Source organism: Protopterus annectens, chromosome 1.part1 (genome assembly GCF_019279795.1).
Source record: "Protopterus annectens isolate FY-2018-M chromosome 1.part1, PAN1.0, whole genome shotgun sequence".
Taxonomy (NCBI): domain Eukaryota; kingdom Metazoa; phylum Chordata; order Ceratodontiformes; family Protopteridae; genus Protopterus; species Protopterus annectens.
Genome location: NC_056726.1, coordinates 1,844,125,038 through 1,844,152,828, shown reverse-complemented (window position 1 = coordinate 1,844,152,828; position 27,791 = coordinate 1,844,125,038). Strand labels below are relative to the sequence as shown.

Below are 27,791 nucleotides of genomic sequence, written 5' to 3'. Positions count from 1 at the left end.
AGGGAAGATCGCTATATAGATTACAGCCTGCCTTGGAGTTGGGTTTATGAACCTTTAACAGATCTTGGGTTGCGCTTCGGAGCAAATGACAAACTATGTTATGACAAATAATACATAAAAACTGAGAAGAGAATACAGATGTGTCTGTTTGGAATGTGTGCTGTATTTAAATGTAATATAAACAGTAATGTAAGCAAGTTCCCCTCCTTTTTTCTTTTTTGTTTCTTTCTACATAAACAGGCACAAACATTCTATTGATGACCTTAAACAGTGACTGAATCTGCCAATGGATATGACAATTTTTAGGTGCCTACAATGCTACATATCACATGTTCAACATTTGTTAAAATGTAAAGACAGGTTACCGTTGTTTCTATTCAATTAATAAGGCTTGTTTTGAAAGGTATGCATTCAAATGGCAAAGTACAAGACAGGATAAGGGCGCCAATGACATTGCTTGTAAGCTAGATGTAAAAGTAAAGTAATTACAAATGTTACTTATGAGGAATACATAATCAGGTAGATAAATGATTTAACTTTGATGCAGAAAAAGGTGAGACTCATTTGACTCTAACCGGTTGACTTATAGATATGCAACAGACTAGAAGAAAAGGAAGACCAGGCTATCATAGTACACAACTTTTGGGTACAATTAGACAGCAGTGCCTTAAGATAAAATACTTGTAAAGCAAGAAAGACAAGATAACTGTTGGGGATATTAAATGGAGAAATGACAAAAGCAGGCTGGGCTGATGTAATCTGTCATCCCTTTACTTTGCTCATTTTATTTGGTAGAAAGACTATTAGTGATCCTGTACTGAGGGAGGGAGCATCTATAGTGAAAAAGAACAATACTTTCAACTAGACAATTTGGTTAAAAGACAGAATAACTGTTGAAATTATCTTTCTGGGATTTTTGCCCTTGCTGTCTGCTGACCATCAGACCCTCACTTGGTCCATCAGCCCATTCATTCCCTTCACATGCAACAGCTGACTAAGGGTAAAGCCATCAACTGCTGAAATGATATTTTACTAATTTAACATCGTTCAATGGCCAGCCATGCTGTTTTGGGTTATAAATCTATAGGATGAAGGAAGGCTGCATTTAAGTGTGTTAAACTTCTGAACATAATGTAAATTAAATCAAGTTTAAGAAAGCAGTAGGTTCATAAGTATTTACTAAGCTATTGATCTGTAAGGATCTTTAGCAGCCTAGCCATGCATTTCCACTGAGTTTCTAGACTTAACAGTTTAGTACCAAGACTATGCATTTGGCAGACATCTTGTATAACCTGGGAGAGATCATCCTTTAGCATTGTGTGAGAACCCTTTGCATATTAAGTATGAATAACTAACCCTGGAGCAGATACTTGCATGTTCTCCATGTCTACAAGGGTGCCAAACCTGGGATGAACCCATGGTTTCCAATCCATGCTTCCAGGATACATTTGAATTAAGAGAAATACTTAACTGCACATGGTTCCAGAGAGGTGGCATTATCTGTGAGACATATCTATTCCTCGAGCATGTTGTATTTGAGTTGCAATAGTGACTGAGGTCTCTACAGCAGGTATTTCTGCCACTACCGGACTTACAGATGAGTAGAAGATCTGCAAGGATGGGGTTGGTAGAGGCTCTGTAACCAAGGCAGAGATCTCCCCTCAGCAGCCCATAGGGCACTGAGAAGACAGAAAGGGCTTTAAGGTGGTCAGAGTAGCTTCTGTGATTTAGTTTCTTGATTTTCTTGGTGAGAAAATGCTATGGTCAATCAAACTGAGTCAGGTACTTGGACAAATACACGCTAAATAGGGCACTATGTTCAACAACTGGCCTACTGAGTGTCATTTACAGTGGAATGATCACCTCCCTAGATTTGGATGCCATACCCTTGTTAATGAATTATGCTAAAAAGAAGGACTTCCTAACAATACCTGTTGTCGAATGACAGCTCCTTCTTTACATATGTTCCCATATCCCTCAATGGTGGGTCAGTTTTCAGGGGAGTGCTGTCAATGTTATAGCTGCAGGGAACACCTTGCTTGCTGAAAGATCTAGTTATGCACTACCTGACATTTAGTTTTAGGTCATGGTTTTGACACCAGCCATTTGTTTGTGACAGAACATCCTGAAGGACCTTGGTATCTTCCTAAGAGTTTATGGTGGTACCAAATTTACAGTAGTCAGCAAATGTTGTCAGGCATAAGCCCTCAACATTTTCCTTGAGCTCTGAGAAGTGGGTTCATGTTTTTGCCTCCCACTGATTATTCTAATGGACAGATCTGACAAATTTGTCAAAAGGGTGCAGGGGCATAAGATAGCCTACCAATGGAAGTCATTGCATGCTTTTTTCTTTCAAGTAGTTTATTATATTTCAAATAATATAATATCTTTTAAATAGCAAATAGAAATAGCACTATATAAAATATAATTAATCAAAGAAGTCATGGCATGTTTGAGGAGGACTAATTCAATCTATTTTGAGTGGCATGACATAATTAAGGTGCCACAATAAGAAAGGTGTCTCCATGGCATGGGGGAGGGACACTCCGGATGACTAAGTGAGACTTGAAGGGTACTTTGTTAGTGTTATACAGTACTGCTATATATAATTATATAACTGCAAAATTATGGCTTAATACAGTGTAACAGCAGAGCACTCTGTAGGATAATTTTATTCATACACTGAAATATTATACGCAAAACAATATAGTCCAAATACCTTGATTGGGAATGGTGGAAGAATACGGAGTACAGCATTAAGTTATTATTTTCTTTTTTAAATGTTACTTTTTGCTGACCAGATTAGTCGCACTATGCCAGCAGATTCTTTTCAGGGGAGATCCAAGGTGGTACTCATTCTGACTATGTAAAAATTGGGCAGGACACCAGTTGAATTCCTCTACTGTTTTCTAGTGTGGAGGACACTAAAAAATAGTGCAAGATGGCTAGAATTACTACCCAAACCTTTTTATGCAGAACAGTCCCTACTGGGGCAGTTGTGTCCTGTGAGCAAAACATGAAACACTGCAAATGTCCTGAAATTTTAGGACAAAAAATACTTCCTAAATAACACTTGCATAAAGCAGTTATTTTACATCTAAACACTTTAATGCTATATGAAACAACAGAATCAATTCAAATCCCATTAGGATAAGCTTTTATTTTGTCAAAAAAAGTGAAGTCCATCTCTGTGTACTAGTTGTGGGCATGGTCTGTCCTGCTAAACTTCATATTTCCAAAAAGATGTTCCACTTTGGGTATTTGAAAAGGTGGTAACCTTAAAGATGGCAGATAAGCAAGATGTTTGCGATGAAATGGCTGCAGTATGAAATGCTAAGGATTCTGAGCTAGTTTTTCAAAAAATTTTGTTTGAGGAGAGTACTCGCTTAGAGAACACAACTTCACAAATGAGCAAAGTTAAGATTAAAACAGTTCAGTTAGGAGGACTGACAAATGATGCACTGCGAGTGTTGAAGCAGCAAGTTGAGCATAGGGTGACTCTGCATTTTTATGGGCAGATGTTACAGAAAGAATGGTGGAGAATGAGGGCATTAACGGTGGAGTATTTGAAAAACAGACAGCTGTTGAAGATGTTACTGTTGATTGGGGACCGAGCATAGTGACATGTCATAGATATCTCTGACTTATGCAGCAGTTAGAGGTTCAGGTAAAGCAGTAGAGAAGCCGAAGTTCTGACAGAGAGACGGAAGCCTCTTGTAAGAATAAAATCTAAGCAAAATGCTGCTTTAGAGAGATATGAAGTAAAACTAATATGTTCCATTGGGTACAAAGGCTCTGGATGTGAGAGCCTTTATTTTGTTAGAGTAAGACACTTTCAGTGAATTATTTTTTGAAACATTTCAAATAATGAAGTGTTTAAAAAGTTGTAAGGAAAAAGCAATCTGTCTACCACGAAATAATTATGTATTTACAGCTCAAAAGAAAAAAGTTACCATGCATTTTAGAAATGATGATGTGGAAAACGAAAATTTGAACAATTTAAACATTTAAAGAATGTGTGTGAAACAGTGAGTCACATTAAAAAATTGGGTCTATATTATGTTATCGAAAAGCCATTGAATGGCTTTTCGTTGACCCGTAAAAGTCGAACTCTTATAATAGCGAAAACCCGAATGAGCAAATTCTTTCCCTGGGAAAGAATTCGCTAGCCCTACCACAAACTACACACTACTTTAAACATAAAGTGCCCCCCATACTAAATATACAAACTCTGAGATCACACTACAGTGGGGAAAAGGGCAAACTCACAAGGATGGCCAAGTGGTTTCTTTCCCAGGGAAAGAATTTGCTCATTCGGCTGTTCGCTAATATATAAAAGAGTTCGACTTTTACGGGTCGATGAAAAGCCATTCGATATAAAGGCTTTTCGATAATATAATATAGACCCAAAAATTAAAGACAACACAAATATTTGGACTGGGGTGAGAATGAATAATGTCACAGAGAAAAGAAGGAAGGTTATACATTTACTGACTGCAATTAATATGACTACTATTAAAGGCATGCTGTGATATTGGGCCAGCCTAAAACTCATTTCTTCTGTGGTACAGCTGGCCACTTTATTACTTACACATTTGCTAACTGGGTAAACACACTGGTCACAAGACATTTTAGGCTTAACCTCAGCCAGAACGCACAGAAAACAAAATACTTGCAACAATGTGACAATTACATGCGAATGTTGCCTGTCATGGACCTACCGTCTCCAACACTCTCCATTTCCAGAGCACAATATTTGCAAGTTCTGCAATAGTGTCCAAAACCATCTGTGTATCCAATACATATAACCATCCCACATTATGGGGAGTGCTTTAAATATAGCTAACTTTTTATAACACTGAATCCCTTCTTCTTTAGTGAATTCTCTAATTTCACAATTTAATCTCAATCTCCTTTTCATATTTATGCCTGTTCAATTTGCCATTTAGTGTTCCCAATTTAATCACTGAACTTTGACCATCATGGTGCCCCCTTTTATTCCCTTGCGTACCCCAAGCTTTAACTGCCAATTTCAGCTCTTCAAACTTCAGCCACATTCTATTTAATAACCCATTCTAGGTTTGAAACTGATCTCACATCAAAGTCGACATTCCAACCCAAACTTTAGGATATCATAGGTTCATAAGTGTTTACTAGGCTAACCACCACAAGGGCCTTTGTAATCCTAGCCATGCATCCCAAATTTCTGACAAGTTCTGATACCCTTGATAAGTGTAAGCATGGGCCTGAGAGATGAACCATTTACAGGTTACCTGCGTCCATTAGAGACATACGTGCCAAACCAGGGATGAATTTCCAGTTTCCCATCCAACTGTCCAAGTTGCACTTGAATAGGGTTACAGAGGAACTCTGTTTCAAATGGATGGGGAGCCTGTTCCATAGACAGGATAATCTCTGGGATAGATACCTCTCTCTCCAGCAGGTCCTATTTATATCACACGCAAGGTTTAAGTCTTTAGAATGGGTAACTCTGGTGCTGTTTGTTTTGTGGATATGGAAGAGGTTCATCAGAGTGGGGTCTGACAATGCCCTGTATGCCAGGCATAGGCTTAAGTTAAGCAGAGATTGCCTATTTATCTGCGATCACTGCTCGACTTACAAAGCCATGTCTGACCCAGCTCTGTTAGAAATGCTGTAGATAAAGAAATCCCAATCTTTCGGCACCACACGCTCCAGAGACCTCAACCTCATTACCACAATCAAGAGAACATGCTGGAGGGACAGACTCATAACCCAGAGGCTGCCCATGCTATGGAATAGACTTCCCATACATGTCAAGCAGGGCATCTCACTGGCCCTCCAAGAGAAATCTTGATGAGTGGATGGGAAATAGAAAATTCACCCCAGGGATCACTCCAGTGTCTCTACTCAACAGAGGTACAAGGAACTAAGATCGGGTGGCACAATGCCAGGGTAATCCTATGGGCTAGGCTTCTAAAGGCTCCAGGGCCATTAGCCTAGTACACACCTATGAACCTATAGATCTCCCCTCAAAACCCTGTAGGAGACAGAATACAAGGATAGGGCCTTGAGGCAGTCTGCATAGGACATATTACTTATGCCCTGTATTCCTTTAGTGAGGATCCTCTGTGGATATTCCAAATGTTGGATATGCCTGGTTAGGTACATACCAAAGGGGGAATTGTACTCAATAATAGGTCTGATGAATGCGAATACAGTGGAACAATGACTTCCTTGGACTTAGATGCCATACCTTTGTTTATAAGCTGCGCAACATAAAACAACTTCCTCATCACTGTAGACACATGATGATCAAAGGCTAGATTACTATCTGTGTGTGCCCCTAAGTCCCTGACTACTGGGTCAACTCTAAGGGGTGTGTTATCAATATGATAGTTACCAGAGATGGATGACTTCTCAAAGGATACTATTATGCATTTCTTGGCATTTAGTTTTAGTCCATGGCTCTGACACCAGTTGTTTGTCTGGTGTCAGCCCTTCCTGGAGAACATGTGTCAGTGTGAGACTCAATGACAGCTCCTAGTTTGCAATCATCAGCAAATTTACTCAGAGACCACTGATACTGGTCTTGACTTCTGAGAAGTAAATGCTAAAAAGGAGCAGTCCAATGACTTGATCCCTGAGAACTCCACTTGTGACTTTCCTCTTTGGAGAGGTGGACTCCCCAATTCTAACTTCCTGGGTCCTGTCTGTTAGCCAGTTGGCTATCCACCGAGTGACACACGGGTTTGTACATAACCTCTTGATTTTTTCAACAATGCCCGAGTGAGGTATTGTGTCAAATGCCTTGGCCAAGTCAAGGTAGGCAGTGTGAATGATTTTCCCCTCATCCATTGCTTTGGTGACTTTCTCAAAGAAGTCTACCAGGTTGAGTAGACATGATCTGCCCTTGACAAAACCAAACTGGGTTGGGTCCAGTATCTGGAGGTTTACTATATCTCTATTGATCATCTCCATGATAATTATAACATCCATCACTACACTTACCCCTCTGTGTTGCCACCCTCTCCAATGAACTTTTCCTGATAGGTTTGTTTTTAGCAGTATAATGAAGACATGCCAGCCTACTAAGAATAGGGTCTACGTTGAAAGAGAAGCAAATCGATATACAATTAACCCACATGATATACAATTAACCCACAACTACTTATCATGAATGTAGAGCTTAAGGCAAAACGGGTTAGTAGAAATAGATCAGACTTTACTACAGTAAAATGGTTATAACCTAGCAACAATGTTGGACAGCACATAGCAATGGATAATGCAACACCAAATGCACCATACTACTCAATGCAATTACATCTACTGTACCCTCCCATCTTTTGTGTATTGTCACTACCCTCAAACTGTCACTTACTGTTCTTTCTCGGCACTGCGTCCTCAGCTTTTGTCTACTGCATTTTGTTTTTAACCCTCTAAGAAGTACTTATTTATACAAAGACATTACTTCTGTCTGAGCAAAACTTTTCTTCTGAAGCACTAAAGTAACCAAGTACATTCAGCAGCCAGCAATGACAATTACAGTTCAGTTCTGAAATCACTGTATCTAACGAAATCTGTTAAAATGCCATTCAAACAATTCTCTACACTCCAATTCAAATGGCTGCACCACTACATACTCCTACTTAATACAGCCAAACTACCAAGTTGCTGCACCTTAGTGAAACAGAGAATCCTGTGCAGTGAACAATGTGTCCTTCCAGCTAGTAATGACTTATTGAGCAACTGTCTGTCCAGCAAGTTAATGACTCCCACTAATTAATATACAACACTGAGCTAACACACATAGCAAAAAGAGAGCTAAAGCAGTACCAGACTACAAAATCTAGTACATCTAACTTCTCAGGTAAGTTACATAAGGTTCTTGTTTCTTAATGTATGCATTTGCATCTGTTAAGAAGATATGCCCACATGGTCAAGGTCCATTTTCATTACAGTTCTGCACAAAGAACTTTCCACAAAGTAAATCTGTTCATCTTTCGTTTTAGCTGCTGAATGGATTCTGATGCAATGTAAAGTTGTCAATGGATTCTGATGCATTGTAAAGTTGTCAATCTGGCATTCAGCAAGACACGATGAGGGGAACTCCCACTGAAGAAAAATATCTACTTAAGCACTAACTAGTTGCACCCATGTGACATTAATGCACTTCTAGCTGTGAATGAGGCATCAGTTGTTTTGACTCAAATAAAGCAAATATTAGTCAAATTCAGCCTAACAGAAAACTAGTACACTGTCCTGACTCAGCCAAGCATAATGGGGTCACAAACTCTACCATCACACAAAAACCAAATGGAGAGGAAAATTGATTTACCTTTTCTCCTAACAATGAACTCAAATTTTGCTGGCACCAGAGAATCCAAGCTGATGTTAATTAAATCAAGACCAGCCTCTTTCAACGTAGGAAGCTGCCGAGAGAGATTTATCCCATTGGTTGTTATAGCAACTGTACGGAGACCTGGTAGTTTTCGTAATTCAGCTAGAAAACAGAAAATGTTAAGAGTTATCAAGTCTGGACTTAAGCAAAATGGTTCTTAATAAGTAACAAAGTTTTAACTACAGAGATTAGTTTACTTTTTATTGCACAATGACACAGTTTATTTTATGAAAATCAACCAATCAGAAACCTTAAAAGAATAGGTTACACATGGATTATTTCAACATAACTAACAGTTAACCTTTTCTGAATCTAAAATGCACCCTTATTCAACAACTTCAGTAACAATTTAGCAAGGAGTAGAAATAGCAACCATGTTTTTTCCTTGGTAATTATGACAACTTAAAAATAACGGATTTTAAAATGTATTACATGCACAGTCACAGATAATCTTGCAGTATTCAATGATTTAATTCTATTCAATCTGTATGCACTCCAGCCTCAGATGAGATTACTACAAATCAAATAAAATGGCTACACTACAAGTACTGCTCTTACTAAATTAACTACCAGTAAACAGGATTATGATCAGGTCTCCAATCATAACCAACTTGTGTATTTGAGAAACAGATGTCAATAAATTTGCCTTGAGAGAGAGAAAGAGTAAAGCTCGAGCCATATCAAAAAATTATAACAAGTGAGTTATGACTAAACATCATCATCATAAATCCCCTTTTATCCCCATTTTCTACACGAGTTTAGGGTGTTGCGTCAACTGATGCCACCTCTCTCAATTCCATGTCATCTTCAACAGTCATGCTAGACTGTCACATGTCCTCTCTCATAATCCATGCATCGCCTTCCTGGACATTCTTGTTTCCTCTTGCCTTCTATCTGTCTTGTCTAAATCATCTTCGCCAAATCATCTTCTTCCATACATATATGCCTGAATCACTGGAATCTGTCCTCTTTGACATTCTTGGAAATTGGAGCTACTTTAGCTTCTGCTCTGTTGTCATAATTTCTTCATCTGTCCCATAGTGTGCATCCTACCACCCTCCTTAGGCACTTCAACTCCATCACCTCTAGTTTCCTCAAATGTTCTGCCTTCACTGACCAGGTTTTTGAACTGTGGGCGGCTGCGGTGTTGTGGGGGCGGCTGCGGTGGTGCAGCGGTTAGTGTTGCCGCCTCACAGCAAGAGGTTCTCCGGTTCAATCCTCGGCTGGGGTGCTTTCTGTGCTGAGTCTGCATGTCCTCTCTGTGGTCGCTTAGGTTTCCTCCGGGTGCTCCAGTTTCCTCCCACATCCCAAAGACATGCTGTAGGTGGATTGGACACTCCAAAATGGCCCTAGGTGTGAGTGCGTATGCGTGTGCCTTCTGTGGAAGGTTAGGCAATGGGCTGGCAACTAGATACTGTAAAACTCCACTGCCAATCATGAGTGGACAGTTGATCCGCTCTGGCGACCCCCAACCGGGAAAAGCTGAAAGAAGAAGAAGACAGAAGTACTAGCCACACCACTGTTTTGTACACCTTACTTTTCAGCTTCTTTTGCATTCTTCTGCCATACACTGCCCCTGATACTATGTGCCAGTTAGCTGCAGCTCCTCTGAGTCTAGCTCTGACCTACTTATTCAGACTTCCATCCCTCTCAACCATCCCTTCTAGATACTGGAAGCTATTAACCTTTTCCACTATTTTCCCTTCAATTTCAATTTCCAGCTTCTTCTGATTTTCCCATTTGCTGCCATGATAACTGTCTTGTCTGCACTCAGTTAAATGTTATGTTCACAGGTAGGTACTAGGCTATTGGCCCTAGGGCCTACATAAGCCTAGCCAAAAAGGTACCCTGGCTTTCGCCACCCAAGAAAATTATTTTCATGTGTCCCTGTCGAGCAGAGCCACAGCGGTGATCCCTGGGGTAAATTTCCTATTTCCCATCCACTCATCAAGATTTTTCTTGAAGAGTGCTAATGAGGAACTTTGTTTGACATAGATAGTTAGTTTGTTACAGAGTATGGGAAGTCTCTGGGACAGAATCTATCCCTCCAGTGTGTTCTGTTTATTGTAGTGACATGGTATAGGTCCCTAGAGCGTGTAGCTCAGAGAGATTGGGATTTCATTAAGTGGAGCATGTCCAACAGCTCTGGGTTTGACATACCTTTGTATGTTAGGCAGAGATCACCTCTGAGTAGGCGATATGCGACGGAGTAAAGCTGGAATTTTCTGAGACGGTCTGCATAGGGCATCTGTCCGAGGCCAGTAATCCTCTTTGTGAGGTATTTCTGCAGCCTTTCCAGTTGTTGTAGATGTCTTGTGAGGTACATACCAAAAGGGGTGTTTGTACTCTACAATGGGTCTAATGAGTGACGGGTAGGGGGGAACAATGACTTCTTTTTTCCTGGATGAGAAACCTTTTGTGATTAGGTGTGCCACATAGAAGGATTTCCTGATACTGTGGTGATGTGATTATCAAAGGAGAGACTACTGTCCACCTGTGTACCAAGGTTTCTTATCACACTTTTGGTGTTAAGAAGACTACCACCTAGGTGTTAAGTAGACTACCACCTATGTGGTAGCTCATGTTCAAAGGGAATGACAATGCATGTTTTGGCATTGAGCTTGAGGCCATGGCTTTGACAACAGGCATCTGTCTCTGAGGCCCTTTTGTAGGATGTCCACATCGTTAGGAGTTTCGATTACGGCTCCTTGTTTGCAGTCATCTGCGAACTTCGTCAGCCAAAGACCTTCTGTATTAGCCTGTACTTCAGAAAAGTATATACCAAACAGGAGAGGACCCAGGACTGAACCCTGTGGTATTCCACTTGTCACTGGTCTGAAGTCAGATTTGGAGTCTGCTACTTTCACAGTGTGGATTCTGTCAGTGAGCCAGTTGGCAACCCATCTTGTGACAGGGATTTATACCTAGTTTAGTGAGTTTATCTATAATTCCAGAGTGGGGGATGGTGTCAAAAGCCTTGGCGAGATCAAGATAGGCTGTGTGAACCACCTTACCCTCGTCTACAGCTTTGGTGACTGCTTCAAAGAAGTCTATCAGGTTTAGGAGACATGACCTGCCTTTTACAAACCCGAACTAGGCGGGGTCCAGATTTTGGAGATTACCAATGTCTTTGTGTACAAGATCTATGATGATGCGTTCCATGGCCTTGCAGACCAGGCTCATTAGGCTAAAGGGGAGTTAGTTCCTGGGTCTGTGGTGGCTCCCCCCCTTTGTGGAGTGGGATAACTGTCTCTATGCGCCATTCAGTGGGCACAAAGCCTGAGGTGAGGCTATGACTGAACATGGTGCTTAGGCTGGGTGCCACTTCATTCGGCAGTTTGTGTAGAATGCAGCCTGGGATGTTGTCAGGTCCCATGGATGCTGTGTTCTTGGCTTTGGAGAGTGTGGTTTTTACCATTGCAGTCGTAATTACAGGAACTTTGCATTCTTCCAGTATAGAGATGGGCCCTTTAGGGGGTGAGAGGGGGGTAAAGTTAGCACTGAACCTATCTGCCAGGATGTTGGCAATATCAGTTGGTTCTGTATATTTAGTGCCATTGTGCTGTAACTCAGAGCAAATCTGAGTGTTGCTATTGAGATTATTCACATAGCTACAGAATGATCTGTGGTTGCCTTTAGAATCAGTGGTGATTTTGTTTTCGTAACTAGCTTTGGAGGATTTCAGGAGGGATCTCAGCTTCTTACTGAGGCTGACCAGGGAGTTCCTCCAATCATGGGATTTTGCCCTTTTTTGCAGCAGTTTCTATCTTCTGTTGTAGAGTTTGTTTATGGCAGGGGACCACCAGATTGGCTTCCTTTTTTTTTTTGGAGGAAAGCATCTTGGTTCTGTTAGGGATAGCATGATCCATGCATTTGTGTAAGTGCTTATAAAGTGCATTTGTGTAGGATTCAGCAGTCGTATCTCTATTGTCCATCTGCATGGGTGTCGCGAAGTTTGACACTTCTGTCTTAAGAAGCATGAAGTTGGCTTTGGAGAAATTTTTTACTACGGATTCCCTAATGGGGGGTGGGGGCAGGATGTGGATGTCTAGGGTGATTAGCTTGTGGTTGGATCTGACCAACGAGGAATTGACCTTTGGTGTCGAACATTTCGCCCATGTTGGTAATGACCAGGTCTAGGATATTGCTACCCCCTGGTGGGGGTGTGGATAAGTTGATCTAAGGCAATGGAATTTATGAACTCCAGAAAACGTTGAGCAAAAGAGTTGGTACATGAGTAGTTTTCCCAGTTAATGGTGGGGTAGTTGAAATCGCCCATTATTAGGGTGTTGGTTTGTACCCTAATATTTTCCAGTGTATCAAGAAATGAGGAGTGGGACTCCTGAGGCATGGTGGGGGATCTGTAGCAAGTTCCAATTTGGGGTGCGGTCTTGCCCAGAGTTAGTTGCACTTGGATAATCTCGGATGCATTATGCTGAGCAACTAGCCTGGAGGTGTGGATAGCCTTAATGAAAATGGACACGCCTCCGCCTTTAGTGTTTCGGACCAGGTTAGGTGGTTGAAAGGTGTGGTATGAACAACAGCCTGGTAATGCAGGGGTGCTCTTTGGAGCCTTGAACCAGGTCTCTGTCACTGCACAGATGTTGATGTTCTCCATTTTAAGGAGTGCCTCGAGTGAATGCATTTTGAGGTTTAGACTTCTAGCACTGAGTAGCATTACCCTCAGACTTTGCTTTCTTGTACCTGTTAAGGTGATGAATCTGTCATTTGAACCTTGCCTAAAAAAGGCACTATAGGGGTGGCAAGAGTCTTAGCCAGTATCTGGAATCCCAAGGGCGACAGGTGCAGGCCATCTCTGGCATCATGGTCGGTCGATCATGTTATCCAGGCAGACAGATACTGGATCCCTTTAGAATGACACCAGAAGCTTAGCCAATTGAAGTCAATCATTTGTCCTTGTACTGTGGCATCATTCTTGGTGATGGCAGGATGCTACTCAGGGCTAGGGTCACACCTGCCTGGGCTACAAGATCGGAGAGCTCCTCCATGTCTCATTTCATGTAGTCCATGGAGGTACGTCTCAGGTCATTCACACCAACATGGACAATGACAGAGTCATATTTGTACTTGTTGTGGAGTGACCAGAGTGCGTGCACTATGTGGCGGATCCTGGCAGCTGACAGTAACTTTCTCCTTGTTTAGCCTGTGTCTTTAGGTTTGCATTCATCTATAGTTAGCCAAGTTCCTGTTCATAATCTGTCTGTAATGCCATGTGTTAAAACTAGACAAGACGATCACAACTTTTGGTAGTACATGGAGCTTTGCTGCTTTGATATACTACTACTTAAAGAAAACAAACATAGATGTGGGGAGTGTTTTACATTGTTGAAAACTGTGAAACACTTAGCTCTGCCACACAGAGAGTGGCCAAATGATAAGTATGCATCTGATGACTGAATGGCTTTAAAATTGTTAGGCACTCTTCTCTACCACGTGTGTGTGTGTGTGTGTGTGTGTGTGTGTGTGTGTGTGTGTGTGTGTGTGTGTGTGTGTGTGTCTGTGCGCATGTAGGAGAGAGTGAGACAGCAAAGTGTTTTATGGCTTTTAAAGTGGTATTAAAATCTCTCCACTGTTTGGGTGCCTGGCAAAGGCTGTTGTTCATGCTCTAAAGGTTACAGCTTAACAGTGAAAGGTGCTCAACAAAACTTTAAGCACTTTTCTTACAACAAAAATGTACTTTTTCCTGAATGTTACTGCCAAGTGTGCACTGACCTCCCATTGTAGTTACTCTCTAGTTCAAGCTGGGATGAAATATACGGTAAGGATTACTTAGGATAAAATAATTTATCCTAAAAACTCACAAACAAATGATTAATGTGTGGGCTAGGTTATAATTACACTCACTCCTGGTATGTTTGGTCACTCAGGACTGGACCTCATGATGAAACCCAGCAGTTGTGAGTATATCACACCATAACTCACACTCTGGCCGCATATCAATGCTAAATGTTGTCACCAGAGTAGCAAAGTTTGAACAGTTTGTGATGAAAGGCATTTTTATTTCACGTCACAGAAATGTCTAACACTGAATGCTTCTTTTTAGTAAGCCCATATCATCAAAAGCATGACATGTAGACAAAAACTACTTTACCAGCACATCTGATGCAGCTACTTGGGGGAGGGGGGGTATGTGTACTTACTTCAATCCTTAGCATTAAAAAACTCAGAATCGGTTGACAAGAGGAGCAGCCCTTTCTTACTTTTTAAAACACGAGGTCTTCAGGAAATAGCCAACAAATACTCAGTTTAACAAGTCTTTGCTTGGACTTAATTTAATAAAGGGGTTTAAAAATTATCACTTAATACATAAGCAAGCATACATTAATGGAAAAGAAAGCAAACCATATTAACATTTTCTTGTCATCATTTCAACATTAAACAAATTGCTGAATTCTTGCATTCCCTTAACTCACTCCTCCTCCTGAACATTATTCTGCATGCATTTTTCCTGCAATTTCATGTATTTTTAAGTAAATTGCTCCTTCCCTTTTCTAAAGATCCCTCTTCCAGTTATTTCGTCTTTTATAATATTCAGTATTTAAATTCAGTCAGTTTACACTTTGATTTTCATTTTCAAGTAACTGCTTTTTTGCAGCCAGCAGAATTAAACTTAATAAGGCCTTACTATGTCTAGGCAATTCAGATCATGTGTACCAGCTCAAACGAATCATTTCCTTAGTTGCAGCCATTTGTTTATCCAATATCTCTGACAGTACTCTGCAGGAAAATTTTAAAATCTGCCAGCTCTTTACACTTCCAAAACATGTTCCCTCCAGTTATCTCTTTCTTCCCCATCACACCTTCAACATCTGCCATCTACTGGAGGAAAAATTATTTGAAGTCTGCTTGGAGTATAAAAATACCTATGTAAACAAATGTGTGACAACTGGGGAGAGATGGGTGAAGGCTGCCAGCTTAGTCAAATAGAATTTAATACATAATTCTATCATTTGTATAAATAAATGTAAAATACAGGCATGTGTTTTCAAATGAAAGAAAAACAATGTAAAATGTGAACTTAAAGACTGTTACAACATTGTCCCTTGCTGAAAAACTAAGTCAAGCCTTTCAAATGTGTCTTTTGAAATTGAAATGATTTTATGACATTCTTTGATCTTTAAAATTGGTTCCAGTCAGGCTGGCTGAAGACATTCTGTCTATTGTGTTAACTAGGAACTAATTGCTACAGTGTATATGTGAAATGCCTTTTAGTGTTGTATTCTCCTGTGCAGGTGTTAGCTTGCTAAATAACGTCAATGGAGTTTCTATTAGCCAGGGAACTCAGAGCAGGTGTCAAAATGATGCACTATGAATACTGGGAAAAACTAAGTGTCAAAAATGATGCAATCTGGGGAGGATCCAGAGACATGTTTGTTAGCGATGTTTTATAAACTGTGTCTCAGAGAGATAGCATTTTGATTTGGACATCAAACTTAGCACTCTGCCTTGTGCTCACATGTAAGTTTAGCACTGTGAGTTCTTGTAGGAATAGTTAAAGCGAGTAAAGATTAATTAGGTATTTTTCTTTGAAATCAGACCTGTCCTACTGTATTATTTTAAGGTTCTGTGTGATCTGTGAACTCTTAGATATCTCTGTGGTGTAGTAGTTTTGTCTTGCGCTTTAATTATTTATTATTAAATATTTTTAAAACCTTCTACCTGTGGCTGATTTGTGTAGAGATAAATTATGACTTGTAGTACATTACATATTTACAGAGTTTACTGTCTAAGCCCTTCCAATAAGCCTTAGACTGAATAGTCACATTACCATTGGATAATAATATTGCACAGTAATAATTGGACACCCTTTTAAGGGCCTTTTAGTAACTGATATTATTAACTGGGTGGTGGCAGTAATTACTATTGTATAACCTGGGTAAAGGGGCACAGCTGGAGAATCTGTGTCAGCCTTTCCCGGGAGAGTCTGTGAAGTTGTATAAATACTTATCTCAAAGTGTGTGTGTTGTGTCAACTTCTTGGCAGGGACACGAAGCATTGGTTGGACAGAGAGGGTACTGGAGGTTCTAGCTTGCTCAGTTAGGCTGAGACCTGGACCCTATAGCTGTGCCAGTGAGGGGTCTTATTGGGGACATGGTGAGCAAGGGAGCAGCCAGCCCCAGAGTGACTGCGATCTCTGTGTGCACTTAAGGGAAATTGTACTTTACTGTGTGTATTAGTTATCCTTTCCTCTTCTAGGAGACGACCTCCCTGGTGTTAATGGTGAGGATTGAGGCTCCTTGATTGCTGGGCCAGGGCACTGTCATCACAAGTGTTTGGCAGTGGTGGGGTCTACTTCACATACTAATTGGCTTGTAGTGGTGTGGGTAAAGCGAATTCTTGTAGCTCATGTACAGTGATCTCTAAAAGTGTTTTGTACTCTAAAACAGCCATGCAGTGTATACTCAAGAGTTCAGATCACAATTGTTTTATTTCTTTTGTTAGCTTAGTGTTAGTCAGGGTGAGCAGGCAGCATATCAGCAGAAGAGTATGGAAAACTGACAAGGAGCCAGCTGGCGGAGATGTGCCAGGCTAGGGAACTGGTGCATGGAAACCTGACTAAAGCAGACCTGATTGCAGCCTTGGTTACAGCTGCATCAGAAACCAGCAGCCTGGAGGACAATCAGACTGACAGTGGAGATACAATATCCTCAGAGAATGGACAGCTCAACCTTTCTGTAGTGGACTTAAAAATCCAGCTGGAGCTAAAGAGACTTGAGTTGGAGGCTAGGCGTATGGAACTAGAAGCAGCCGAGAGAATGAGGAGTCTAGAGGCTGAAGAACATGAACAGCAGAGGAGGCATGAGAGGGAAATGCTGACTCTTCACCAGAGTCATGGAGGTAATGGGGAAGGGAGTAACCGGACCCCAGAAGCACAAGAGGTCAGTAAATTTCTTCCACAGTTTAAAGAGGCGAATAATTCTGATAGCTTCATTCATATGTTTGAGCGGGTATGTAAACGGTATGACGTTGACCAAGGGCTCTGGGTACGGTTCCTGACCCCCTTACTCCATGGTAAAGCTGTAACTTCTTTAGCAAAAATGCATGACACTGTTTTGATTATACTGCTGTAAAAAGACATTTATTAGAACGTTTTAAACTAACACCTGAAATGTATAGGAACAAGTGTCATGAGCATAGATGCAAGGTAGATGAAAATATATGTGAATATGTTGTTGAACTGATCACTTATTTTCATAGCTGGGTGAGTGGATGTCAGGTCACCACTTTTGAAGGGCTGGCAGACATTTTGGTAAGGGAACAAGCCCTTAGCACTTTGCCTGAGGACATGAGGATATGGTTAGCTGATAGACAGTGTGCTACTTCAAAGGAGTTGGGGAAGAAGGGAGACCTATGCCTGGCCAGCAGGGCAGCGCTGCACAGGAAAGTGACCCCCAGTACTGCTCATAAGACTAAAGGAACCCATGGTGGGCAGCACAGACTGCCCCAACACAATCCGCCAGTAGCAAGGGAAGCCACTAGTCCAGGTACACATCCAGGAGCTAGGGTTAAATGTTTTGAATGCAACCAGTGGGGCCATGTGGCATACAGGTGTCCACGGAGGCAAAGTGGGGAACCAAAGGTGAGGGAGCCAGTAAGTGGTAAAGACAAATTGCCAATAGTGGGTTGTCTTGAGACAACAAGGGTATGGAACTACCATCCTGCAGATGTCCTGAGAGTGAAGGATTTGGATGAGGCAGTACCATGTACTTATGCAGTTAAAAGCAGTGAGGCTAAAAGACAAGAATGTGGGTCTGGTAGCCTGGGGAACACCCAGACAGACTGCATACTTGCAGCCAGGACTGCTGAGGTGGTTACTTCAGGGAGTGAGCTATGCTGTAGCAGTGAGACTGAATGTGAGCCACAGCTAGTTGTGGGTACTGATGTTCCCTTGGACAGGGTAACTGCAAAGGTAGAGATGAGTAGTAGTACCCAGGCTGACAGTGAGGCACCGCTGTCAGAGGATGCCAGACTTCCTGTGGAAGGGGAGCTGGGAAGGGTTACAAGGAGAGACTTGAGACAGGCTCACCTCTCAGACCCTACATTGCAAGGCCTGGGGCAGGTAGCTAGGGATGCACCTGATTCTCAAGGGAATGGGGAATCTGTATACTGGGACAAAGGGTTACTATACAGAGAGTGGACCCCTGACGGAGGGCTAGAAGGTGAGAGAGTACAGCAGTTGGTAGTGTCTAGAGCTTACCATCTGGCGCTTCTAGCCATAGCCCATGATATTCCCTTTGCAAGTCATATGGGCATAAAACTTACAAAGAGGCATATTATGCAAAACTTCTATTGGCCTGGAATTTCCAGAGATGTAACAGGGTACTGCAGGATCTGTGAGCAGTGCCAAAAGGTAGGCAAGGCAGGAGACAAGGTGAGAGCGCCTTTGATGCCTTTGCCTGTGATTGAGGAGCCATTTCAGAGGGTAGCTGTGGATATTGTGGGTCCTCTGAGTATCCCAAGCTCCACAGGGAAAAGTATATTCTAGTGATTGTAGATTATGCTACATGATACCCTGTGGCAGTGGCTTTGTCCTCCATTGAGGCCGAGAAGGTAGCAAATGCTTTGCTATAAATTTTCAGCAGGGTAGGTTAACCAAAGGAAATACTGTCTGACAAAGGTGCCAATTATATGTCAGACCTGCTGGCTTGTCTGCGGAAGTCCTGTGGGGTGACGCACAAGACCACCACCCCCTACCATCCCCAGACTAATGGTCTTGTTGAGAGGTTAAACTCTACAATCAAGTCCATGCTACTGGCATTTGCAGATCAGTTTAAGAGGGAGTGGGACAAATATTTGCCCCATCTGTTGTTTGCTTACAGAGAGGTTCCCCAGGAATCCACAGGTTTTCCCTTTGAGTTGCTGTATGGGCATAGCATAAGGGGACCTCTAGATTTAATTCGAGATGAGTGGGAAGGTGAGTCTGAATCTCAAAAGGAGTCTGTTGTGGCATATGTCCTGAACCTCAGGACAAGGCTCAGGGAACTCATGTGCCTGGCCCAGGAGAACCTGGCAGAAGCCCAACATCAGAAAAAGGTGTGGTATGACAGGAATGCTTGAGCTGAGAGTATGCTGTAGAGCAGCAATTGATGGTTCTCATTCCTGTCAGACACAACAAGCTGCAAGCAGCTTGGGAGGGACCCTAAGGTGGTAAGAAAGGTACGTGCTGTTAACTACATGATGGAAGTGCTAGGCAGACGGCAGGGGCACAAATTATACCATGTTAATATGATGAAACCTTACCATGATAGGGAGGCCTTGTGCTGAGCATTTGCAGTGGATTGCAGGAGAAGCCTGAGAGAGATCTCGTGACTGATCTCCTCAGTGAGGCTTGGGCTGACACCTCGGTGGAAGAGTTAGCAATGTCCCATCAGCTATCTCCTACCCAGGTTCGAGAAATCCGAGCAGTGTTGCAGGAGTTTGGGGGCATGTTCACCGGGAAACCAGGGAACACCCACCTGGTGCAGCACCAGGTGGCTACAGGACCCCAAAGGCCTATCAGGCAGGCCCCTTATAGGGTGCCTGAGAGAGTCAAACAGACTCTGAGGGAAGAGGTACAGGAGATGATGGATCTAGGGGTGATTCAAGAGTCCAACAGTCTCTGGGCCTCACCAGTGGTGTTGGTGCCAAAGAAGGATGGCAGCACCAGGTTCTGTGTTGATTACAGGAAATTAAACAGTCACACAGAGTCAGATGCTTACCCCATGCCTATGATATATGAGGTCCTAGAGCAGCTGGGTGGGGCTAAGTATTTTACAACCATTGATAGGTTCACAGGTAGGTACTAGGCTATCGGCCCAAGGACCTATGTAAGCCTAGCTAACAAGGTTCCCTGGCTTATGCCACCCAAGAAAGTTATTTTCCTGTACCACTGTTGAGCACAGACACAGAAGTGATCCCCGGGGTGTATTTCCTATTTCCCATCCACTCATCAAGATTTTCCTTGAAGAGTGCTAATGAAGAACTTTGCTTGACATAGATGGGTAGCCTGTTCCAGAGTATGGGAAGTCTCTGGGACAGGAATCTATCCCTCCATCATGTCCTGTTTATTGTGGTGACAAGGTTTAGGTCCCTAGACCGTGTAGCTCGAAGGGATTTGGATTTCTTTAGGTGTAGCATGTCCAACAGCTCTGGGTTTGACATAGCTTTATATGTTAGGCAGAGATCACCTCGGAGTAGGTGATATGCTACGGAGTAAAGCTGGAGTTTTTTGAAGCAGTCAGTGTAGGGCATTTGTTTGAGGCCAGTAATCCTCTTTCTGAGGTACTTCTTTGGCCTTTCCAGCTGCTGCAGATGTCTTGTGAGGTACATTCCAAACGGGGCGTTGTACTCTATAATGGGTCTAATGAGTGTCGAGTAGAGGGGAACAATGACCTCTTTCTTCCTGGATGAGAATCCTTTTATGATGAGGTGTGCCACATAGAAGGACCTCCTGACTACTGTGGCGATGTGACTATCAAAGGAGAGACTACTGTCCACCTGGGTCCAAAGGTCTCATCACACATTTGGTGTTAAGTAGATTGCTGCCTATGTGGAAGTTCACGGGCACAGAGTTTTTACCAAAGGGGATGACACTGCACTTTTTGGCATTGAGCTTAAGGCCATGGCTCTGACACCAGGCATCTGTCTCAGCAAGGCCCTTCTGTAGGATGCCCACATCATTTAGGGACTTGACTATGGCTCCTAGTTTGCAGTCATCTGTAAACGTCATTAGCCAGAGACCTTCTGTGTTAGCCTGTACTTCAGAGAAGTACATACCAAACAGGAGAGGTCCCAGGACGGAACCCTGTGGTACTCCACTTGTCACTGCTTTGAGGTCAGATTTGGAGTCTGCAACTTTTTCAGTGTGGGTTCTGTCAGTGAGCCAGTTGGCAACCCATCTTGTGACGTAGGAATTTATACCTAGCTTAGTGAGTTTAGCTATAATTCCAGAAATGGGGATGGTGTCGAAAGCCTTGGAGAGGTCAAGATAGGCTGTGTGAACCACCTTACCCTCATCTACGGCTTTGGTGACTGCCTCAAAGAAGTCAATCAGGTTCAGGAGGCATGACCTGCCTTTCACAAACCCGAACTGGGTGGGATCCAGAGTTTGGAGGTTACCAATGTCTTTGTTTATGAGTTCCATGGCCTTGCAGACCAGGCTCGTCAGGCTAATAGGTCGATAGTTCCTGGGATCAGTGGTGGCTTCCCCTTTGTGGAGTGGGATAACTGTTGCTGTGTGCCATTCAGTGGGCACAAAGCCTGATGCTAGGCTATTATTGAATATGGTGCTTAAGTGGGGAGCCAGTTTGTTCTGCAGTTCATGTAAAACGCAGCCTGGGATGTTGTCTGGTCCCATGGATGCTGTGTTTTTGGCTTTAGAGAGTGCAGCTTTTACATGCGTAGTTGTGATTACAGGGACTCTGCATTCTTCCTGTATAGATATGGGCCCTTTAGGGGGTGAGGGGGGGGGGGGGATAAAGTTAGCACTAAACCTATCTGCCAGGATGTTGGCAATATCAGTTGGTTCTGTAATTTTCATGTCTTTGTGCTGTAACTCAGAGCAGATCTGGGTGTTGCCATCGAGATTCTTGACATAGCTATAGAATGCTTTGTGGTTGTCCTTAGAATTAGTGGCAATTTTGTTTTCGTAGCTAGCTTTGGAGGATCTTATAAGGGATCTCAGCTTCTTACTAAGGCTGACCAGGGAGCTCTTCCACTCATGGGATTTTACTCTCTTTTGCAACAGTTTCTTCCTTCTGTTGTACAGTTTGTTTATGGCAGGGGACTACCAGATTGGCTTCCTTTTTTTGGAGGATAGCGTCTTGGTTCGGTTTGGGATTAGCACGATCCATGCATTTGTGTAAGTGCTTATAGAGTGCATTTGTGTAGGATTCAGCAGTTGTAACTCTATTGTCCATCTGCATGGGTGTCATGAAGTTCACCACTTCTGTCTTAAGAAGCATGAATTTTTTTACTGTGGTTTCCATAATGGGGGGGTGGGGTGGGATGTGGATATCAAGGGTGATTAGCTTATGGTCAGATCGGACCAATGAGAAGTTGACTTTGTGTTTGTAAGGCAAACACCTTAACCATTAGGCCACCCTCAGGTGTGGAACACCTGTCACTCATGTTGGTAATGACTAGGTCTAGGATATTGTTGCCCCTGGTAGGGGTGTGGATAAGTTGATCCAGGGCACTGGTGTTTATGAATTACAGAAAGCATTGAGCTAAGGAGTTGGTACACGAGTAGTTTTCCCAGTTAATGGTGGGGTAGTTGAAGTCACCCATTATTAGGGTGTTTGGTTGAACCCTAATATTTTCCAGTACATCAAGAAAAGAGGAGTGGGAATCTTGGGGCATGGTGGGGGATCTGTAGCAAGCTACAATTTGGATTGCAGTTTTGCCCAGAGTTAGTTGCACTTGGATAACCTCAGATGCATTATGCTGAGCAACTAGCCTGGAGGTGTGGATATCCTTAATGAATATGGACACACCTACGCTTTTGGTATTTCGGTCCAGGTTACATGGCCGAAAAGTGTGGTATGAGTTATAGCCTGGTATTGCAGGGATACTCTCTGGAGCCTTGAACCAGGTCTCAGTCACTGCACAGATATCGACATTCTCCACTTTAAGGAGTGCCTTGAGTGAGTGCCTTTTGAGATTTAGACTTCTAGCATTGAGTAGCATTACCCTCAGTTTTTGCTTGCATGTTCCTGTTACGATGGTAAATTTGTTATTTGAACCTTGCCTAAAAAAGGCACTATAGGGGCAGCAAGAGCCTTAGCCGGTATCTGGAATCCCAGGGGTGACAGGAGCAAGCCATCTGTAGCAAAGCATTGTGGTTTGTCGACCATGTCATCCCAAGCAGACAGATACTGGATCCCCTTAGAATGACACCAGAAGCTTAGCTAATTGTTGAAGTCAATCATTTTGTCCTTGCACTGCGGTATCATTCGGGGTGATGGCAGAATGCTACTCAGGGCTGGGGTCATATCTGCCTGGGCTACAAGACTGGAAACCTCTTCCATGTCTCTTTTCATGTAGTCCAGGGAGGTAAGTCTCAGATCATTCACACCAACATGGACAATGACAGAGTCATATTTGTACTTGTTGTGGAGTGACCTGAGTGCGTGGGTTATGTTGCAGATCCTGGCACCTGACAGGCATCTGACAGTAACCTTCTCCTTGTTTAGCCTGGTGAGTGGGACGTCAGTGTGCCTGACTATAGAGTCATCTATGACTAGTGTGTTGGGTATGTTGTTTTGCCTTATTGACTGTGGTTGAGTGGCACACTGAGTCTGTGGGCTATGTGTCATTTGGGTTGTGTTGGGGGATGGAGGTTGCTTGCGTTTCTGCTTTGGAGGTCTCTGTTACTTATACAGATTATTATTGAGTGCCTCCACAAATGTTTTTGTGTTACTATGTGTGGATTTTAGTGAGACTATGTGATGAGTGTGGTGTGGTGCAAATGTTTACCTTCTCCTCATGACTGTCAAGTTCAGTCTTGGTTGGAGAGAGCTTTACCTCCAGTTTGGCGAGATAAGTGCATCTCTCACAGGTTGTAGTGTTGGGTGGTAGGAGGAGAGGGTTGTCTGTGTACATGAGGCAATTTCTACATTGCCTCAAGATGCCCAGATTCATCAGATAGACAGGAGAGAACACTGGGAGCTGACCCTTGGACATGCCTGAATAAAAAACTATTTCCCTCTAGATAAGTGGGGAAAGGGAGTACAAGAGCTGTTTTTCCCTAAGCAAGTGAGAAAAGTAGGTACAAAAACTGTTTTCCTCTAGGTAATGAGGAAGATTGAGTGCTATAGAAATTAGCAGCTTATTTAGTGCTTACAAGTTCTGAACAAGTGCTGAGCATGAATAAGCAACTTTAAGTGCTACAACTAAGAATCTGTATCTTTACTAGACGAGTTACAGGATAAAAACAAGTGCAAATGCAGGCTTTCAAATCAGAAAGTTGAGAGAGATGGAAAAGATTGCCCATACGGCCAATAACTACAATTTCTGGGCCAGAACCACTCATGTGGTAGACAGGTCACCTAGTGCTTACCACTCCCACTGATAAGCTAGAAGGCTTCCCTCCAACACAAAAAGGCTTGGGGGGCTCAGAAGCTTACATACAGTCCTGGATACAGCAAATCTGTATCTTCTTACCAAGAGTTACTGGTGGGTGCCCTTGACTCCCAGTGCTAGAGAGAAGTCAGCCTTTGTGACTCCTTTTGGCTTGTATGAGTTCACAAAGATGCCCTTTGGGATGAAGAATGCCCCAGCAACTTTACAGAGGCAGGTAGATCATATCTTAGCAGGAGCAAGAGGGTTTGCCCTTGCTTACATGGATGATATTGCTATCTACAGCCATTCTTGGCAAGAGCACCTTCAGCATGTCAGGGAGGTGCTGGGCAAACTACAGAGGGCAGGGTTGACCATTAAGCCGAGCAAATGTCAGGTGGGTATGGCAGAGGTCTCCTACCTAGGACAGAGTGGGAAGTGGTGAGATAAGGCCCGAACCTGCCAAAGTGGAAGCCATTCAGGCATGGCCTGCACCTGTTACCAAAAAGCAGGTGATGGCATTCTTAGGGACAGCAGGGTACTACAGAAAGTTTGTTACCAATTATAGTACCACAGCTGCTCCCCTCACAGACCTAACAAGGAAAAATAGGTCAGATAAGGTAGCGCGGACCCCAGCACATGAGCAGGCATTCCAGGAGCTTAAAGAAGCTTTGGGAGGGCCCCTGTAGTCCAGACTATAGCAAAGAATTTGTTATGCAGGTGGATGCTTCAAACTATGGGGTGGGGGCTGTACTCAGCCAGCTTTCTTCAGAGAGAGAGAGAAGGGGACCCAGTGGTTTATCGCAGTCATAGGCTCCAATCCAGGGAGGAATGCTATGCAGTGGTGGAAAAGGAATGTCTAGCCATAGTGTGGGCACTACAAAAACTTCAGCCTTATCTGTACGAAGAAAATTCACTGTGATGACAGATCAAAACCCTCTAACATGGTTAAACAGAGCCAGTCAGCAAAATGCCAAGTTGCTAAGATGGAGTCTGAGGTTGCAAGCATATATGTCAGTGCAGCACTGCAGTGGGAGTAGCAATGCCAATGCAGATGAGCTCTCAAGACAGGGAATGGGGTGAGGTACACCCAGATAGACCTGACACTCTCAAGCAACTTTTCTCAAGGGGCACTTGAAAAACTTGCTTGAGTTCTCCGAGGGGGAAGAGATGTGACGATTGGGGAGAGATGGGTGAAGGCTGCCAGCCAAGTCAAATAGAATTTAATACAGAATTCTATCATTTGTATAAATAAATGAAAAATACAGGAGTGTGTTTTTAAATGAAAGAAAAATATTGTAAAATGTGAACTTCAAGATTGTTACAACATTGCCCCCTTGCTGTAAAGAAAAACTAAGTCAAGCCTTTCAAATGTGTCTTTTAAAATTGAAATAATTTTATGAAATTCTTTGATCTTTAAAGTTAGTTCCGGTCAGGCTGCTGAAGACATTCTGTCTATTGTGTTAACTAAGGACTAATTGTGTATATGTGAAATGCCTTTTAGCGTTGTATTCACCTGTGTAGATGTTAGCTTGCTAAATAATGTAAATGGAGTTTCTATTAGCCTGAGAACTCGGAGCAGGTGTCAAGATGATGCAATATGAATACTGGGAAAACCTAAGTGCCAAAAATGATGTAATCTGGGGAGGACCCAGAGACATGTTTGTTAGTGATGTTTTATAAACTGTGACTCATAGAGAGAGACAGACAGCATTTTGATCTGGACATCTAACTTATCAGCACTCTACCTTGTGATCACATGTAAGTTTTAGCACTGTGAGTTCTTGAAGGAATAGTTAAAGCGAGTAAAGATTAATTAGGTATTTTTCTTTGAAATCAGACCTGTCCTACTGTATTATTTTAAGTTTCTGTGTGATCTGCGAACTCTTAGATATCTCTGTGGTGTAGTAGCTTTGTCTTGTGTTTTAATTATTTATTATTAAATATTTTAAAACCTTCTACCTGTGGCTGATTTGTGTAGAGATAAATTATGCTTTGTAGTACATTATATATTTATAGAGTTTACTGTCTAAGCCCTTCCAATAAGCCTTAGACTGAATAGCCACATTACCATTGGATAACAATATTGTACAGTAATAATTGGACACCCTTTTAAGGGCCTTTTAGTAGCTGATATTATTAACTGGGTGGTGGCAGTAATTACTACCGTATAGCCTGGGTAAAGGGGCACAGCTGGAGAATCTGTCAGCCTTTCCCAGGAGAGTCTGTGAAGTTGTATAAATACTTATCTCAAAGTGAGTGTGTGTGTGTGTGTGTGTGTGTGTGTGTGTGTGTGTGTGTGTGTGTGTGTGTGTGTCAGCTACTTGGCAGGGACACGAAGCACTAGGTGGACAGAGAGGGTACTGGAGGTTCTAGCTTGCCCAGTTAGGCTGAGACCTGGACCCTACAGCTGTGCCAGTGGGGGGACTTATTGGGGACCTGGTGAGCAAGGGAGTAGCCAGCCCCAGATTGACTGTGATCTTTGTGTGCACTTAAGGGAAATTGTACTTTACTGTGTGTATTAGTTATCCTTTCCTCTTCTAGGAGACGACCTCCCTGGTGTTAGTGGTGACGATTGAGGCTCCTTGATTGCTGGGCCAGGGCATGGTCATCACAACATGCATAGTTTGATTATTTATTGATGCTTTCAGCATTAAGCAGATCTTACTTTAAGTAAACAATTAATAAATCTACATCAAATATGATTGTAAAATCTTAATTCTGTGCTTAAATCATAACAGTTGACAAGTATGTATGTGAATGCAGAAATATGTCACAAAGTGCAAAACTGTGAACAGCATATCAAACCAGAAGAAAGAAATAAGTAGCACATTAAACATTTGCCGTTACTCTACATATACAGGTAATAACTCTGGATGCATGATAAAACTATAACCTTTGCACGTCTACTCTGAAACAGCGATAGTTAATCAAATCAGACAATAAAAATGTGGCAAAAATCTACAACATGAACTTAAATTAATATTTATACTTGATTTCATTGTGAAGTGGATGACAAAAAATAAATAAAAATAATAACAGCAGAATTTATTTTTTGCAAGGTAACTATGCCATTAAGTGACACAATAGAACAACTTCACAGCAACACTCTTCTGGAGTTATAGGAAATACTTGGTTCGCAGCAAAACCAAATGTTCTTTCTATGTTGAGGCAGTGCAACCTCAGTACATTTAGTAAATGGTGATTTGGAGCACTGCCTTCATATAATGGGGTACAGCATCCACATCCTGCGAAAACATGCTTTTTTCAGTTTAGTTTTCTTAAAACACCTCAAGTGGCATGCAGAGTTTTGTGAAATTCTCTACTTTATTTGCGCATCTCACCTTATAGC

The 27,791-nt window shown here is 42.4% G+C and overlaps 1 protein-coding gene across 3 annotated transcripts in view; it reads right to left on the bottom strand.

Annotated features, from left to right (window-relative positions):
• The window catches only part of MOCS1 (molybdenum cofactor synthesis 1), a 1,733,254-nt gene that overhangs the window by 1,036,806 nt on the left and 668,657 nt on the right, over positions 1 to 27,791 (bottom strand). For all 3 annotated transcript variants that reach the window (XM_044084832.1, XM_044084835.1, XM_044084843.1), the window contains exon 4: positions 8,318 to 8,482. In XM_044084832.1, the coding sequence (XP_043940767.1) occupies positions 8,318 to 8,482 (165 nt within the window). The remainder of the gene's footprint in view (positions 1 to 8,317; positions 8,483 to 27,791) is intronic.